This window comes from Mercenaria mercenaria, chromosome 13 (genome assembly GCF_021730395.1).
Source record: "Mercenaria mercenaria strain notata chromosome 13, MADL_Memer_1, whole genome shotgun sequence".
NCBI lineage: Eukaryota > Metazoa > Mollusca > Bivalvia > Venerida > Veneridae > Mercenaria > Mercenaria mercenaria.
Window position 1 is genome coordinate 54,221,564 of NC_069373.1, and position 19,814 is coordinate 54,241,377.

Below are 19,814 nucleotides of genomic sequence, written 5' to 3' on the forward strand. Positions count from 1 at the left end.
GATGATGAAACAACGATGGTACGATGGTGAAAACGCGATGACACGATGATGAAATCGCGATGGTGCGATGGTACGATGGTGAAATGTCGATGTAATATCGCGTTTTCATCATCGTACCATCGCGTTTTCACCATCGCACCATCGTGCCATCGCGTTGTCATCATCGTACCATCGTGCCTTCGTGGTTTCACCGTCGTACCATCGCATTTTCACCATCGTGCCATCGCGTTATCATCATCGTACCATCGTGGTTTCACCATCGTACCATCGTGGTTTCACCATCGTACCACCGCGTTTTCACCATCGTACCATCGCCTTCCGGTTGGAAATGCTTAGTCCCGTGCACTTGTACTTTTTGTCAACAATAGATGAATGTATCTCAATGTATTTTGTGAGAAGAAATTTACCATTTAGATTCTGCTGTTTTGCAATATGTTTTACAAAATGTTCATGCTCAGTTCATTAAAACTGTGTAAAACCTTCAAGGCTACGTCCTTTGTATTTTATGTATGCATGAAAGTAAATAAAAAGCTGGGTGTAATAGTCACATGATATTATTCAAACTCAGCTTATTCTTGTTAGGATGTAGAACGTATATAGTGCAATGTGAAAATGAGATTGTATCAAGCCTGTATTTTACTGACATATAAACTGTACCACTGCGCATGACCACCGGAATGAAATGGTACGATGGTGAAAATGCGATGGTACGATGGTGAAAACGCGATGACACGATGGTGAAAACGCAATGGTACGATGGTAATAATGCGATGGTACGATGATGAAAACGCGATGGTACGATGATACGATGGTGTAAACGCGATGGTACGATGATACGATGGTGAAAACGCGATGGTACGATGATGAAAACGCGATATTACATCGACATTTCACCATCGTGTCATCGCATCATTGCGATTTCATCATCGTGTTATCACGTTTTCACCATCGAACCATCGTTGTTTCATCATCGTGCCATCGCACCATCGCGTTTTCGTCATCGTAACATCGTGCATCGCGGTTTAGGATTCAATAAAATGTCACGATTGTCCAAACGGTACACCGTAATGAGAGCATGTCACTTCCAGCAGTGAAATCACCAATGAAAACATTTTTTTGAGTTTTTTGTGTGTTACTGGCAGCAGTCAAATGGTTTATGAGACCAGTATACCAGTTTTTTTACATGTAACTACCAGCGGTTAAATGTTTACAAGGCTCCTCTTACTGCTAGCAGTAAAATGCTTATGACAGCAAAAAACAAGGCTCCTGTTACAGCCAACGAGAGCAATTTACCAGTTTCGAATATATTTCTGGTGTATTTACTGCTGAAAGAAAACTACTCAAGCCGCATTCAGCCCCGAGTTCCTAAAAACAAGAGTTATCCTTCGAAACACCGCCCAACCTCACCCCGGGTTCCTCCCAAACAAGAGTTTTCCCCGAATGGCGGCCACCCGTGCCGGGTGGGGGACGACCCCCTCTACAACGGCCACCCGGTCCGATCCAAAAGTCAAGGTCTGGGGCGGAGCTGGGGGTGCCCAAACTGAAAAAAGTGAACATTTCCAGAAACGGCCTCGGACCAACTTTGAGACCCGCTCACGAGTAAACAAGAGTTTTCCCGGGCTAGCCGCTATGCTGGCCCCCCATACACCGTCACCCTCTACAACGGCCACCCGGTCCCGTCCCAAAGTCAAGGTCCCGTAGGGTCCTCCTATTAACTGCTGTAAGCATTTTACGCCACCCCCGCCTCACACCTCACCCCGGGTTCCTCCCAAACAAGAGTTTTCCCCGAATGGCGGCCACCCGTGCCGGGTGGGGGACGACCCCCTCTACAACGGCCACCCGGTCCGATCCAAAAGTCAAGGTCTGGGGCGGAGCTGGGGGTGCCCAAACTGAAAAAAGTGAACATTTCCAGAAACTGCCTCGGACCAACTTTGAGACCCGCTCACGAGTAAACAAGAGTTTTCCCGGGCTAGCCGCTATGCTGGCTCCCCCATACACCGTCACCCTCTACAACGGCCACCCGGTCCCGTCCCAAAGTCAAGGTCCCGTAGGGTCCTCCTATTAACTGCTGTAAGCATTTTAGGCCACCCCCGCCTCACACCTCACCCCGGGTTCCTCCCAAACAAGAGTTTTCCCCGAATGGCGGCCACCCGTGCCGGGTGGGGGACGACCCCCTCTACAACGGCCACCCGGTCCGATCCAAAAGTCAAGGTCTGGGGCGGAGCTGGGGGTGCCCAAACTGAAAAAAGTGAACATTTCCAAAAACGGCCTCGGACCAACTTTGAGACCCGCTCACGAGTAAACAAGAGTTTTCCTGGGCTAGCCGCTATGCTGGCTCCCCCATACACCGTCACCCTCTACAACGGCCACCCGGTCCCGTCCCAAAGTCAAGGTCCCGTAGGGTCCTCCTATTAACTGCTGTAGGCATTTTAGGCCACCCCCGCCTCACACCTCACCCCGGGTTCCTCCCAAACAAGAGTTTTCCCCGAATGGCGGCCACCCGTGCCGGGTGGGGGACGACCCCCTCTACAACGGCCACCCGGTCCGATCCAAAAGTCAAGGTCTGGGGCGGAGCTGGGGACCCCCAAACTTTTGTCTTATTTAACAGTCATGATGTTAATCTATACAATGTACATGGATGAATACATTGATGGATAATTGTCCTTTTTTGGTTTGCATGATCTTCCTCGCCCTTCTATTTTTAGTCGGGAGCTGGCAAATTCGATTTTAGCACATAACAACTTCCTTCAAACTGTTGTTTGTATTTTTACTTCAGTTATCATTAAAAATAACTATTTGAATATATATGCCTATAAAATACATGTACTGATTTTATTCAGAAAACGTGCCCCGGGCCAAATTCGAAACCATCCCTTCCCATTTAGAAAATCGCGGGATTTTCTACTTTCAGTTTCTTAACATACAATCTGGGGAGGTAATTACTCGTCTCTCGATTATGTAAATCTGCCGTGTTTTATTACAAATGTATATTCACTTCCTGTCTAAATAAAGCGTGGAGTATTCTCACGTAAGCGGTTGGGACTCTGTACTCTGTCAATTCATTTTTTATTAACCTTTTATGTGCGATAAAATTAATTCATTCTTTCACTTATATGTTTTCTATTTTTCTTTTCATCTTAACGCAAAAAGTACCATGCATAATTTTCATTATTGGTAAGTTTCGCCAGCTAATTCGTCAGAGTCCACAGTATAATTTTTGCTAGCCAAGAATTTCATATTGGTTTGCACATGCATGCATCACATCCATTGTGCATTATATAAAATATTTTGTACTTACTTGTAAAAAAAATATTATAATACGCATTAGACTTCCATATAATTTCGTTTGATGTTGTGGCTTTACATAACACTGTGTTAAAGATGAAAATTTATATTGATTAAAATACTGATTGATATTTAAGCAATTCTTATACCTACCATACTATCACAGCTATTTCGGCGGTTCATCTTTTTGTTGCTAAAATTAATTATTATACAAAATAAATCTTTACTACTATATTGTATTTGCAAACACTATCCAAACTATAGACCGTTCCTTTATAAAAAGGATAAAGCATCGCTAACTTTAAAACCGAACATTAACTCATGGCAATAGCAGCACTTCACTTGTGGTAGTACAAGCAATTTAACTGTTGTAACTGCTGGCAGTAGCAGCAGTTAACTGCTCCTACTGCTGGCAGTAGCGGCAGTTAACTGATGTAACTGCTGGCAGTAGGAGCAGTTAACTGCTGCTACTGCCAGCAGTTACAGCAGTTAACTGCTGCTACTGCTGCTACTGCTGTACTGCCAACTTCACGCCGATCAGAGACGCCTCAGAAGTCCAAGAAAAAAGCGTGCTTGTACCTGTAATAGTTTCTACCAAAGCGTGTTTGTCCCATTTTTTAAAAAAAAATCCCTCATAGTTGACGGGCACTGTTATGTTATTTCGCAGTTGATGGGTACTGGGCTGACTGGTCCTCGTGGTCGATATGTACTAAAACATGTGATCAAGGTCTCAAATTCCGAGCACGCACGTGCCTCTATGACGACACAAAACCACGTGGTAAGGCATGCAGTGGTGAAAGAGTGGGCAGGTTGGCATGTAACGAAGGGCCTTGTTCAGGTAAAGATTTTGCAGACATTATTCTGTCTTTTCTATTTCGAGATTTACCTTGGTCAATTACAAAAATAAAGAGCATATGGACTCCGTCTGCGAAAAGAATACAGTATAGTTTGAAAATATTTTTGCTTTAAAAAGTTTCTTTTTTGTTTCCTTGTTCATATTGAGTGTTACCAATTTATTTTACTGAAACAAAATTCAAACACACTCATTGTCAGAAAATGATGGACGAGAATTCGGATAGCGTTCTACTTTAAAATCGGCCAGTATTAAATTTTTTACAGGTGACTATTTGAAAAAGAGACTGTTAAGGCCAGTTCACATACACACAGAGCCTGAATTAAATGAAACTATAGAATACACCCAGGATCCTCATGCAATTTCCTAGCAAGGTTATGGTATTCTCCAAATTCGTGTCTCATACTCCGCCGTCGACTTCGGCGCCTTTTTATGGTTAATATAGAAGCAATAACATGTCATAATCAACCATATTACTAGTTTCTTTTGATTATGCTGTGCTTCTCAAACTTTTCGCCCAGTACCAAAATTCAGCAAATATGTGAAAGCTCTGACCAATATCTGAATTTTAAGCATTATCTTAAAATTTGGAAATTATACACATTATATAATTATACAGCGTAATTTTCGGACCCCTCTGCAGTATAATTCTAATACCCACAATAACCTAGTGACCTACGTTTTCCAACACATAATACTTAGGAAATTAGTTTGACACTACTGTAGTTATAATATAGCTATACTACAAGAAAACAGCTAGGTGGACAATTTAGGACCTTCCTTACTGAATAAATGCGTTTCTAACTTATCCAGTCAATCTCTTTCAGTGTAGTTTAAAAACAGAAAAATAACTATCAAACACAGAAGAAACAAAGTGTGGTCTAAACTTAACTAAACCCATCAAGCACTGTACATACTTCTTCTTTAATTCAGTAGAATGTTTAGACATCTTGTATTGCTATATATAGCTATAGTTATATATTTCTTATTGTTTATGCAAATCATGTTTAATCATCATAGAAACACAAAATAATACAGTAATTAAGTGGTGGATCTTTAAACAATTTATTAAATTGTTTTGAATAAGTCGATGGCGTTTGGAGTGATTGGTCATCGTGGTCACAATGTACACACACGTGCAATGGCGGAAAACAGTCACGTGAACGGGTGTGCACGTTCACGCCTGGAAAGAAACACGGAGCTGATTGTACCGGGGACGTGAGAGAATACCAAGACTGTGGATTACAGGAATGTGCAGGTATATTACAAAACTGTCGGTGTGGATAGGGTTCAGCCTCTTAGCCAGGAGGTTATGGGTTCGAACCTTGTTTGTGACGGTCGCACCTAATCCTAAGATACTGATTTTTCTTTCAGGACGCGGTCATAAGACTAATTTGAAGTTTCATTATATTTACGCTTATAATTAAACATAAATCAGTTTTAAGACCATTTGTAAACAAAGACGGTTTAAGACCGTTTCATAAATACTTTAGAAACGCCATAAGATGGAAGGATTTAGTTCAAATGACTATTTTAATTAATTTAAAAACGACAAAGAGATTATGTGTAAAACCGATTTGGAGTGCATTTAAGTTTAAACGCCCTTCTGTCATAAATTATTCCGATTGCGTTTATAGCAGTCGAAGTGATGTATTAAAAAAGAAGCATGCTTTCCTTTACATTAGAGACTGAAAATATTCATTTAAACATTGTATTCGTATTTCTTTTTTAATGTTAAAATTAAAATTATAACAGTAGATTATATTTGAAAACTTTTCACTCGATAAAATGCTTACTTAACTGCACTAAAATGTAGAAGAAATCTGAAACTCTCAAAAAAATATTTAACTTCTTTTAATATTAACATTGTGACATCATACTTTGGCCCAATGTGCGGTTTAAACTTTTAAAACTCATTGAAATTTTACATGAAATAAAGCATGTGAAAAAAACACCAGAATATTAAATATTCACTCGCCTGTCGTGAAAATATTGCACATTCACTCGTTGAAAGATAGTTCGATTTTCTACTGAAACTCTACGTATTGTGTAGTTTAATGTTGTTTTTTTTTTTACAATTTACTACGTACTAGTATATAAGTTGAAATGATAAATACTACGTCATTAAAACTCGGGTATACTTTCCATGCGTGAACTGCTGTGTTTTGGAAAAGGTCGACCGTGTTGAAAAGCTAAATAGTTGATTTTTATTTTTTCTCATACACACTCTGCTATTTTGGTGTTTTTCAGTCACCTGAACTTTGTTCAGGACTGCGCTTTTAGTAAAGTTAGATAGTCCGGCGTCCGGCGTCCAGCGTTCTATGTTCTGCGTCAAAATGTTCGCTAAATCATCTGCTCCTCTGAAACTACTAGTCAGAAAGACACCAAACTTGGTCAGCAGCATCTATCAAGGTGTCACCAGAGGTAGAAATAGAAAAAAACAACTTTAAACAATTTCTTATTAACTGCTTGGCTGATTTTCACCAAACTTGGTTTATATCAGCCTTGCAAGTTTGTTCAAATGGTTCCACTTGGTTTCTTTTAGGTAGCACCAGAGCTAAAACTAGAAAACAAACTATATACAATATCTTCTCATGAAAGGTTTGATGAATTCAACCAACGGCATCCCTGGTATAGACCTTTCTCAGTTTTCTTTAAATAATTCCACTTTGCTCATTTTAGAGGCCGCCACAGCTTAACAGGAAAATTTCTTATTCAAAACAAGTTATTATCTTGAAACTCTTGACTGTCAATTGTTCTAACGGTTATGTAAGATTGGGTCGTCACAGCAAAAAAGGAAAACCTTTTATTAAATTTTATGAACTGCTTAAGGGCTGTTCACAAATCTTAGTCAGAAGTTAGTTTAAATGGTCAAGGTCTTCCTTAGGTGAGGTGAGCGAATTTGTTTCAAGAATGTTTTTTTTTTTGTATATAAATATGTTAACTGAAATTTTGTTTTTATCATTAATTTATGTAGTAAGTAGGTTTCGAGAAATGATGGCGACGGTAACTATAGATACCCTTTGGTATATCCTTATTGTCTCTTAGCCTTTACCCTGCTAAATTTCTAGAATGAACTGGTCCATCTTTCAGTTTGGACAGTACCACTTATTATTTGAAGGGGTGTTCACTGAAAATTAAGTGACTAAATAGCGAACAGTGCAGACCATGATCAGCCTGTACGGCTGATCTTGGTCTGCACTGGTCGCAAAGGCAAAATTATTTGCCGCCTGCAGGCTAAACTTTAGTTAACTTTAACTTGAGGCTTAGTTTGCAATTATTCTGCTTCCATATCATTCTTTTTATTAAAGTCGTCTTCAATTTGCAAATTTTTGCATGACAAATTGTTCAAAAAATGAAAAGGTGAACACTTTTAGTGAGCACTTTGCTGATTTATATGTTGCCCATATTTGAAAAGTTGAACATTTACAGTTGAACACTTTCAGTTGACGGTACTTGGGGCGCTTGGGCACCATGGGCAACATGCTCAAAAACATGCGGTGGTGGAACTCAAGCAAAGTCAAGGACATGCCAGTACCGAGGCTCGAGCCCTAGCACTCCGCATGGAAAACCTTGTGATGGAGAGGCAATTAAGTCACAAGCATGTAAAACACAGGAATGCCCAGGTAAATTCTGTCTAGCAACTCAAACCCCTCCTGATGTTTCAATTCCAGTCAATTTCAGAAATTTTTATCTGTCTTATAAACACAATAGGTCATTTTATCATGAAAAATCATCAAAAGCTTTGATGATATATCTATTTTTAAGAATATTGTTATCGAAGAACCTTATACAATTATTCGCCACATTTCTGATAGTGCTGGAGTGAAGAAAGCGCTAATAGTATATTTTTTCTTGTACTAGTGTACTAACATTTTGATGCTGTTTCAAGTATAGGAGACATGAGTCTTTAATAGGTAAAGAATGATTTTTTGGTGTTTCAACAGAAAATATTAACATGTGATAAAATATATAGTCATGTACATGTATTACTGCACACCTATAAAAGACATTGTAAATCTCTGCACTTTGAGTTTATTAGCTGGTGTCTCTATTGTATAATGTATATCTCTCTGTCAAGCATCAAGAATAGCTTACTTCCAGTTCATTCAAGTAAAGGAAATGAATCGAAAGTATACAGAAAACAGGACATAATGCAAGACAATTGTATCACTGCTCACTAATCTTGTTTCACCTTCAGACTGCATAACATCAATTTGACAGGCATATCTTCTAGTGACAAAAATAATGCAGGTCTACATCCACTGTCACGGTTTTCTCAATAAATATTTTATAACTGAAATATTATATCATTACCATAATCTATTTATCTATTTTGAGACCTAACCTTTAGCCTGCTTTCATTCAGGATCTTATTAACATCTTAATAAGAAACTTGCGCCTTGTTATCGGTCATATTATTAGGGAGAGCTAATTTGAATTTGGAAGAGATATTTTTGCGAACATTATCAAATACAGCATTTCAATATATAACGTAAAGGATGTTTTCTGCGTGTGCAGCAAACATTGCATTTTAACTATTTACTTTCATCTCAGTGGATGCTAAATGGACAATATGGTCGGCTTTTGGTCCGTGCAGCGCCACGTGCGGAGGAGGTTTCCGCGTGAAGTCACGCACATGCACATATCATCCTACAGCACCAATGGGCAGAAACTGCACGGGCAGCCGGGAGTTTTCAGAAGAGTGTAACCCACAGTCATGTCCAGGTATTTCTGTTTTGAAAAATCAAAAAAATAAATCTCTTGAAAATTATAACTTTGCTTTGTTCCTCAAAATTACACATGTGAATGGACTAAGAATTATAACTCTTGACTATTACACACTGGCCATAGCTTTCGCAGAAGCGGTGGTTCCAACGCTGAGGCGGTGGAGGATTCGTCGCAGAAGCAGTGGATAAATATGGCCAGATGACTACATGACGGTAAGTTTTCTAATGAATTTTCCCATATTTTTTCAGGTATGAATGAAAACAACCAGTGAGACAGGAGCCCACACGTGTACTCTTCCAGCCACAAACACTTGTTCAGTGCAATTCTTTGTCATTAACGTAACACTTCTGTATAATTTGACGAGGGACTGCCGTTTTTTGTAGAATTTCCATAAAAATGGTAAAATCTTGTACAAAGCGACCCCTGAGCACATTTGCATCAAAACGTAAGTATGACACTGTCAAGCAACAACTATTTCTAATAATAGTGGCATATGAAATGATTACGAAAGACCCGTGGTGACATTTCAACTTCATTATTTCACGATTTCTGCTCCATGATTTCACGATTTCCACTTCATGAATTCACGAATTCACGATTTCTGCTTCCTGATTTCACGATTTCCACTTCATGAATTCACGATTTCTGCTTCCTGATTTCACGATTCCCACTTCATGAATTCACGATTTCCACTTCAAGAATTCAAGATTTCACGAATTCACGATTTCATGAATTCACGATTTCACGAAAAAACTTCACGATTTCTTGATTTCACGATTTCAAGATTTCACGATTTCTTGATTTCACGATTTCCACTTCACGAATTCACGATTTCACAATGGTGAAATCGTGAATTCATGAAGTGGAAATTGTGAAATCGTGAATTCGTGAAGAGGAAATCGTGAATTCGTGAAGTGGAAATCGTGAAATCGTGAATTCATGAAGTTGAAATTGTGAACTCGAGAATTCGTGAAGTGGAAATCGTGATTTCGTGAAGTGGAAATCGTGAAATCGTGAATTAATGAAGTGGAAATCGTGAATTCAGGAAGCAGAAATCGTGAAATCGTGAATTCATGAAGTGGAAATCGTGAATTCAGGAAGCAGAAATCGTGAAATCGTGAATTCATGAAGTGGAAATCGTGAATTCAAGAAATCATGAAATCGTGAAATCAAGAAATCGTGAAGTTTTTTTCGTGAATTCGTGAAATCGTGAATTCATGAAGTGGAAATCGTGAAATCGTGAATTCATGAAGTGGAAATCGTGAAATCAGGAAGCAGAAATCGTGAATTCGTGAATTCATGAAGTGGAAATCGTAAAATCATGAAGCAGAAATCGTGAAATAATGAAGTTGAAATGTCCCCACGGGTCTTTCGTAATTATTTCATATGCCACTATTATTAGAAATAGTTGTTGCTTGACAGTGTCATACTCAGGAAGCAGAAATCGTGAAATAATGAAGTTGAAATGTCACCACGGGTCTTTCGTAAATAATCGACCAAAAATGTAACTGTACAGAAGTGTTTACATGAATGACATAGAATTGCACTGAACAAGTGTTTGTGGCTGGAAGAGTACACATGTGGGCTCCTGTCTCATTGGTTGTTTTCATTCAAACGTGAAAAAAATGTGGGAAAACTCATTAGAAAACTTATCGTAAAGTAGTCAGCCGGCCATATTTATTCGAACAACCGCTTCTGCGATGTGTCCTCCACTGCCGTGGCGTTGGAACAACCGCTTTTGCGGTGGCGTTGGAACAACCGCCTCTGCGAAAGCTATGGCTCATGTGATTATCTTGTCAGAATTATGTCCTTGTTTGTACTTAACATTTGTTTTGTTAAAATGATCCTTTAGATATTATATGAACTGTAGCTTTAAAGCTTGATGTTCATTCTTTTATCATTTTTATATGATTATATAGTTCAGTAACCATAACCCTCTATTAAATTTTATTAAAATTCTGGTTCATTTTGTAGAGAATTGGTATTTCTCCTTAAACGTTTTGTTTCGGTCCAACTTTCTTGTATTACATACTAGCATACCCGGTAAACTTTTTTTATCTTTATTTGTTAAGTGCTAAGATAAAGAACCATTACTTTGTCTTGCATATAGCATTTTCAGATGAGCTTTTACACCCAGGCGGTGTTGTTTTTACTTTATTTCGTATAGTAATATATTTGGGGTGCTTTTCAACCAAAGTAGCCAGATTTCGTTAATAACAAGCATTCTATTTTAACTACATATTCTCTTCTTTAAGCCATACTTTAAGCCAGTAAACAGTACAATGTTCTATTTTGATGACTGATATTGAAAAAATCACTCACTTCTTAAAATATATACCCTTCCCCTTAGCAAAACAAAATTGAGATGGAAAGAATTTCGCCCTTTTCTTTTGGTTTTGAAGAACTAAATATATAAATTTGGTGTGTCCTAAGATATGATCTTCGTTGTGACATAATATGATATGATGTTTAGTGTTGTGGTGTGCAAATATGATATGATATACCATGATATTTGATGTGAAACAATATGAAATGATACGATATGATTATAATTTAGTGGACGGAGTACTGACAGACTGGGAGAACTGGAGTTACTGCACGGCCACGTGTAATGGCGGTACCAGGTTCAGAACCAGGCAATGTTTCTTCCAGCTCAATGTTCCACATGGTGCTAACTGTACAGGTGCACTTCGAGATGACGAACCCTGTAACGAGTCCCCATGCCCAAGTAAGATTACTGATGGGATACATTTTTCCTATTGCACTCTCTGTTGTTTCCACTCATACAAGAAATGTAAAAAACAGTACATTACTTTGACATATTTTAATTACAATTTTATGCAGTTGAACTGTAGTTCATTAGTTGTGATCTGTCAAATGGAATAACTATATGGTTTAGAAATTTGAAATTGCCATTTATTAAATGTAAGATTTTCTGTAAAAGTATATTTTTTTTATATCTTTTATGTATTTTTCAAATTAAAATAAGGATCTAAAATACATATGAAAACTAAACAAGGACTAGGATAATTCTTAGGTACGGTTTTGTTGTGATGTTGCAGATATGTAGCGAATTTCAGTGTAAAATCTTAAAAGTTTCATTTCATCAAGCTATAGGATTCATACTAAATACGTTCCATTTTTTCAAACAAAGATATTTATATTGTAAATACTAAGTGCCAGGAGATTGTTGTGGTTACAATTATTTCTAAGCTCTGTATTATATTACAGCTACAACAACAACAACAACAACAGAGGCCCCAGGTAGGATATTTTGAAATGAACCCTTATTTATCATGCTGAACACGATTGATTCTGCCTTTGCGACCGGTGCAGATCATGATCAGCCTGCACATCCGTGCAGTCTGATCACGACCTGCAGTGTTCGCCATTCCGTCATTATCCTTTTGGTAAGCACCCCCTTTAACAGTTCATGGTACTGTCCAAACTGAAAGATGGACAAATTCATTATAAAAATTAGCATGGTAAGGGTTAAAACAGATCCTATTACCACCCTCTGAGTTATTTAAAAGGACGAATAACATGAATGGTATAGTTTTATACTTCAAGAGAAATTTTAAAAAAGACCCTTGTCCGGAAAAGGTGTATTGACAGATGGACGGACGGACGGAAAACGCAGACTTGACAAGAGACGTTTATTAAAGAGTGTATCAATCTAATTTCCAATTCGGAGGCCTTTTTATTACTTCTACACTTGTTTAAATATAGTAGAGACATCAGCAATTCATTAACGCTTAATTTTTTATTGAAAAATACTACTATTTACCTTTTTGTAAACTTTTCCTCAGAAATGACTCAACAGGACGGGATTCGAACCTATTTTATAAAGATCTAAATTCTGACCTAATTGCTAATATTCTATATACCATATCTGCAAACAAAATTTGTCCGAATATCTGACGAATATCTGACAACACGTTCAAAGTAAATTCACCACAATGTCAAGCTCTGGGGTCAGTGACGAACTCCAGAATATATAAAAGGTAAAAATATTTAACATTTCAGTTGATGGTCACTGGTCGAAATACGGTCCGTGGAGTGACTGCACTTCGACATGTGGTGGGGGACAACATACTCGATACAGGAACTGCACATACCCTGACCACAGCCTGCACGGGAAATACTGCCCGGGCTCAAACAACACGACTAGAGCATGTAACACACAACACTGCCCAGGTAAAATTTTGTTTATTTTTTATGCCCCCGAAGGGAGGCATATAGTTTTTGAACCGTCTGTCTGTCGGTCTGTCGGTCTGTCCGCAATTTTCGTGTCCGGTCCATATCTTTGTCATCGATTGATGGATTTTCAAATAACTTGGCATGAATGTGTACCACAGTAAGACGACGTGTCGTGCGCAAGACCCAGATCCGTAGCTCAAAGGTCAAGGTCACACTTAGACATTAAAGGATAGTGCATTGATGGGCGTGTCCGGTCCATATCTTTGTCATCGATGGATGGATTTTCAAATAACTTGACATGAATGTGTACCACAGTAAGACGACGTGTCACGCGCAAGACCCAGGTCCGTAGCTCAAAGGTCAAGGTCACACTTAGACGTTAGGATAGTGCATTGATGGGCGTGTCCGGTCCATATCTTTGTCATCGAAGGATGGATTTTCAAATAAATTGGCATGAATGTGTACCACAGTAAGACGATGTGTCGCGCGCAAGACCCAGGTCCGTAGCTCAAAGGACAAGGTCACACTTAGACGTTAAAGGATGGTGCATTGATGGGCGTGTCCGGTCCATATCTATGTCATCGATTGATGGATTTTCAAATAACTTGGCATGAATGTGTACCACAGTAAGACGACCTGTCGCGCGCAAGACCCATGTCCTTAACTCAAAGGTCAAGGTCACACTTAGACGTTAAAGGTCATTTTTCATGATAGTGCATTGATGGGCGTGCCCGGTCCATATCTTTGTCATTCATGCATGGATTTTAAAATAACTATGCATGAATGTGTGACACAGTAAGACGACGTGTCGCGAGCAAGACCCAGCTCCGTAGGTCAAAGGTCCTAAACTCTAACATCAGCCATAACTATTCATTCAAAATGCCATCGGGGGCATGTGTCATCCTATGGAGACAGCTCTTGTTTTTCTGAGTATACATAATTATGCATTTTGTCGGTGTATAAAAGTCAGTTTAATTCTAGAAAATGTTAATCTTGAATGATGTTATAAAGCCGATGATAATGTAAATACTGTTTTGAGTGGACGATACATTTTAATTCATTTAACTATTAAATGGTTAAGGTTATAAATAAAGTGAGTCAATTTTTCGCCTTATAAGCGATAGATTGAATACATTATTCTATACTTACTGAAAAAATGCCAGTCAATCAGTGTTTTATTACACGACATAAGAAAATAATCTACAGTCAAACCTGTGTTAAAGACCACCTCTGAACAGAGACCACCTGACTCTAAATTTTTACATTTACATTGAATTTCACCTGTGAATAAAGACCACCTCCCAATAAAGACCAAATTTTGGCTCTCCCAAAGGTGGTTTTTATAGACAGGTTTGACTGTATTCACATTTTTACTTGTTAGCCGAGTAAATATACGATGGTTATAGACCGATCATATTGCATACATCGTCAATTTTAATAAGCATTTAGGTATATAAAAATCTTTATATGAATCATTAAAAAAATCTCATTTATTTTACGTAGTGGATGGTACCTGGTCGAACTGGAGTGTATACAGTAGATGTTCAGCAACCTGCGCAAATGGTACCCATATCAGAACCAGGACTTGTAACTTCGATCCGAGGTGATTCGCTAGATCAATACTTAGAACATCTTTTACATCTACACTTTAGACAGAATATAATAGGCTATAGGAGTTATTCATTTCAGTTATGTATAGAACAATTCAGTCATGTATATACAAATGACAGAACATAATAAGACTATTTAATTCATTTCAGACATGTATAGAACAAATGACAGCACATAATTAGACTATCAAATTCATTTCAGCCATGTATAGAACAAATGACAGAACATAATTAGACTATTTAATTCATTTCAGACATGTATAGAACAAATGACAGCACAAAATTAGACTATCAAATTCATTTCAGTCATGTATAAAACAAATGACTAAACAACATTAGACCATCAAATTTATTTCAATCATGTATAGAACAAATGAAAGAACATAATTAGACTATTTAATTCATTTCAGACATGTATAGAACAAATGAAAGAACATAATTAGACTATTTAATTCATTTCAATCATGTATAGAACAAATGAAAGAACATAATTAGACTATTTAATTCATTTCAGACATGTATAGAACAAATGACAGCACATAATTAGACTATCAAATTCATTTCAGTCATGTATAGAACAAATGACAGAACATAATTAGACCATCAAATTCATTTCAATCATGTACAGAACAAATGAAAGAACATAATTAGACTATTTAATTCATTTCAGACATGTATAGAACAAATGACAGCACATAATTAGACTATCAAATTCATTTCAGTCATATATAGAACAAATGACAGAACATAATTAGACAATCAAACTCATTTCAATCATGTATAGAACAAATGACAGCACATAATTAGACTATCAAATTCATTTCAGTCATGTATAGAACAATTCAGTCATGTATAAAACAAATGACAGAACATAATTAGACTATCAAATTCATTTCAATCATGAATAGAACAAATGACAGAACATAATTAGACTATTTGATTTATTTCAGACATGTATAGAACAAATGACAGAACATAATTATACGATCAAAGTCATTTCAATCATGTATAGAACAAATGACAGCACATAATTACACTATCAAATTCATTTCAATCGTGTATAGAACAAATGACAGAACATTATTAGACTATTTAATTCATTTCAATCATGTTACTGTTTTCTGTAATACTTGTTAAAGGTTTGAAAATTAATGAATATAGTAAACACTTTTATTAAATCTATATTATTTTCTGATTATCTCCCTTTATGGCTCTAACTGTAAAAGCTAATGTGTCTTATGTAAAGTAGCACTTTTATAACATTGTAATTATGCATGATATCTATTGGGACAACTGTTTCATCTGTTTTAACATAAAATTCAAAGCCTTATTGAACTTTAATTCTAGTTCGTGTTTAGAACAAAATAGAATATAGAATTTATGAGTTAACAGAAGACAGAATACAATAGACAACAGAATTTATTCCAGTCATGTATAGATCAAATTACAGAAATCTGAAGACATAAATGTACTCCAGTCTTGTAAACGGCAAATAGTGGAAAACTTTATACAAAAATTATAAACATACTGGTGTCTCAGTAACATATCTATAATAGCGGTTCGCGTGCACTTTTTCTGATACTAGTATAAGTTATAAAAAACTAAACATAATAATAAACTCAACATCAGTTTTCGGTACAAATGATTTGTAGTTATCGTTTCCTTGATTCAATTATTTTTTTTATCGGGCAGATATCGCGTACCGGCGTCAATCTGATATAAGTACCGGCACCCGGTATGCTCAATATGAAACAATCAGGTGATGGGATATTCTCTTGTATATTAGGTACGACCATGGTGCTGACTGTGTGGGTATTTCAAAGCAAACCGACACCTGTTGGGCTGGCGAATGTCCAGGTATTTCTCTGCTATAAACAAGATATCTTAGACTGCAGTCTAAAACCCCATTTTTAGCTCACCTGAGCACGAAATACTCAAGGTGAGGTATTGTGACCTGTCATTGTCCAGCGTCCGTCGTGCGTTGGGCGTCGTCCGTTAACATTTGCCTTGTGAACAGTTGTGACCTAATCTTTATGAACCTTGGTCAGAATGTTTGATTTGATGATCTCTAGGTCAAATTTGAAACTGGGTCATGTTGGGTCAAAAACTAAGTCAGTAGGCCAGATCACAGGAAAAGCTTGTGAAAACTCTAGAGACCACAGTCGTGACTCTAGCTTTAAGAAGCTTGGTCAGAATGCTTGTCTTGATAATCTCTAGATCAAATTTGAATCTTGGTCATGTGGGGTTTAAAACCAGGTCACCCGGTCAAATCAAAGGAAACGCTTGTGAACACTCTAGAGGCCACAGTTGTGACTCAATTTTTATGAAACTTGGTTAGAGTGTTTGTCTTAATGATCATTAGGTCAAGTTTGAAACTGGGTTATGTTAGGTTACAAACTAGGTCAATGGACCAGATCAAAGGAAAATCTTGTTAACACTCTAGACTCCACAGTATAAGTTTGAAACTCATGAGAATTGGTTAGAATATTTGTCTTGATGACCTCTAGTTCAAGATTGAATCTGGGTTATGTGGGATCAAAAACAAGGTCATCTAGTCAAATCAAAGGAAAAGCTTGATAACACTCCAGAGGCCACGTTTGTGACCCTGTCTTATTGAAACTTGGTCAAAATGATGATCTTGATGTTCTTTAGCCCAAGATCGAATTTGGATTATCTGGGATCAAAAACTATGTAGCCTATCAAAATCAAAGAAAAACCTTGAATTTTATCTGGGTCATGTGGAGTCAAAAACAAGGTCACCAGGTCAAATTAAAGCCAAAGAACATCTCCTATATAAGTGCCCCCCCCCCCCCCACTAAATGCCAGACCTCTTAATTTCCAATATACAGAATCCTGTCTGGTGCAGTTTGATAAGGGTCCATAAAACCATAAAACGGCTGTAGACTTGACATGTAGTCCATGTGGATCATAAATTTTATTGAAATGTACAGCTGAGTGGTTATTTCATGTGTTTTTCTTTGATTTTGATAGGCTACATAGTTTTTGATCCCAGATAGTCCAAATTCGATCTTGGGCTAAAGAACATCAAGATTTATTAAAAATAAAAATACAGTTGTATTTTATCACATTGTTTAGCCCTAATTTAATCAGGCTTTCTACTAGTAAACTCGTTATAAAAGTGAGAACTGGTTTGCTATAAAGGTGAGAAATATCGCATGCAATCGATATATATTTATTTTATTTATGTCTCATTCATTTACAAACATAGAAATTTACATACAACATAAAACAATTGTAAATGACCGTTCTAACTAGTACTACAAGAGACAATATACATTTTAAAACTTAAAACATACAATAAAACTTACAAATTCAAATCAAGAATTAGAATATAAAAACATGTGTACTATATTCGATTTTATTTATGAATGAAATATCTCTGGTATGAAACTACATAAAAGTTGACAGTGACCGAGTGACTACATGAATACATATACGGATGTTGAGCGAGTACATGAACGCACGAATTTTGAGTAACTTACTGAGTGAGTACACGAATGCACGGATGTTTAGTGAGTACATAAATGCACGAATGTTGAGTAACTGACCAAGTGAGTTCATGACTGTACTGCACAGAAGCTATACAGTAGCTTATTATGATAAACAGAAGATAGTCTATCAATGGTCCAGTCTTGTTTATTGGCTCTTACCGCCAATACGCAGACTGTATCATTGCCATATGCCACATACCTGGCATACCAGAATCAGTGTCTTTAAAGAATAACCTTGTTCACACCATAGAGGGCACATTTTTTATTCTACCTTCATAAAACTTGGTCAGAATGCTTTTTTATCATGAAATCTTGTTTGATATCAAAGCTGGGTCACGTGGGGTAAAAAAACTAGGTCACCAGGTCAAATCAAAGGAAAAACTTGGATTCACTCTGAAGGCCACTTTTGCTCCAATCTGACTGAAATTTTGTTAGACAAGCTCGAATCTGGGTCATGTGGCTTAGAAAACTAGGTCACTAGGTCAAATCAAAGAAAATGCTTGTTTACACTCAAGAGGCCACGTTTTTGGTCCAATCTTAATGAAAATTGGTCAGAATAATTGTCTCCATGAAATATCTAGGTAAAACATGTTTACACTGTTATGATGTGTTACCCAGGTGAGCGACCTGGGGCCGTCTTGGCCCTCTTGTTATAGTGTATGTATATATAAAATTGATAATTTGTTACAACGGACAGAAATATAATGGCACGAAATAGAGTTTTGTCGTGTATTTTTCTATAAAAGAAGAGAACGTGTTTATTTATTTATTTTTTTATATATCTATTTTTTTAATTGAGGAGTATAATCTACTCAGTACCTAAATATGATTCTATTCTACATGGTGACAGGAACGTGCATCGAATCTCATGAAATTTGCTTTAGTTGTATTAATCAGTGCAAAGTAAGAAAAAACACACTAAAACACATTTTTGTCCATACTTTCCTAATTTAGAAAATTCGAATGTTAAGTTGCACATGATATTTCAGTTGACGGAGTCTGGGCTGACTGGGGTGCCTGGCACACTTGTACAGTCTCATGTGGCGGGGGCACGCAGGAGCGTACCAGAGTTTGCTCATTTAAGAAGGGCTCGCCTCATGGTGCAAACTGCACTGGAGATACCCACGAGAGCCAGCCATGCGGAACAGAGTTTTGTCCAGGTAGGTAATCCATCGAGTGTTTAGAATGCAACATAGTCATTTAAGAGCAAAGAACACTTTATACTTTTTTGTAGAAATCTAAAACAGGTATCTTTAATTCTGTTGTATCAGAGTAACAAGAATAGCATGTCTTACACTACTCTATAAACTTCTGTTTTTCTTGCCTACCATTAATATTCTAAAATTGGCAGTGTTTTAATAATTCCGCTGAAAATATACAATAGGTAACGTATTAGAAAGACATTCCAATAGATCAATAAAACGCAAGTTAAATGATAACAGCACGCATAAAATGAACCGTGGCACTGTCCAAATAACTAGAATGGCTTATTTGTGTAACATGGTCTGCTTGTATTACCGTATTGCCGTCCATGTAAAGACGATGGTTTATGGTGCCTTAGTACATGACTACGTGGCCGAGTGGTAAAGGTCGCTGGCTTCTAATTATTCACTTCTGTTTATT

General features: G+C 37.3%; 1 protein-coding gene across 4 annotated transcripts in view; it reads left to right on the forward strand.

The window, feature by feature from the left end:
* Nucleotides 1-19,814, forward strand: part of LOC123530313 (SCO-spondin-like) — an 88,639-nt gene that overhangs the window by 15,011 nt on the left and 53,814 nt on the right. For all 4 annotated transcript variants that reach the window (XM_053521871.1, XM_053521873.1, XM_053521874.1 and 1 more), the window contains 10 exons: nucleotides 3,953-4,123; nucleotides 5,226-5,396; nucleotides 7,585-7,764; nucleotides 8,696-8,866; nucleotides 11,427-11,597; nucleotides 12,101-12,133; nucleotides 12,896-13,066; nucleotides 14,573-14,672; nucleotides 16,466-16,536; nucleotides 19,181-19,351. In XM_053521871.1, coding sequence (XP_053377846.1) covers nucleotides 3,953-4,123; nucleotides 5,226-5,396; nucleotides 7,585-7,764; nucleotides 8,696-8,866; nucleotides 11,427-11,597; nucleotides 12,101-12,133; nucleotides 12,896-13,066; nucleotides 14,573-14,672; nucleotides 16,466-16,536; nucleotides 19,181-19,351 — 1,410 coding nt within the window. The remainder of the gene's footprint in view (nucleotides 1-3,952; nucleotides 4,124-5,225; nucleotides 5,397-7,584; nucleotides 7,765-8,695; nucleotides 8,867-11,426; nucleotides 11,598-12,100; nucleotides 12,134-12,895; nucleotides 13,067-14,572; nucleotides 14,673-16,465; nucleotides 16,537-19,180; nucleotides 19,352-19,814) is intronic.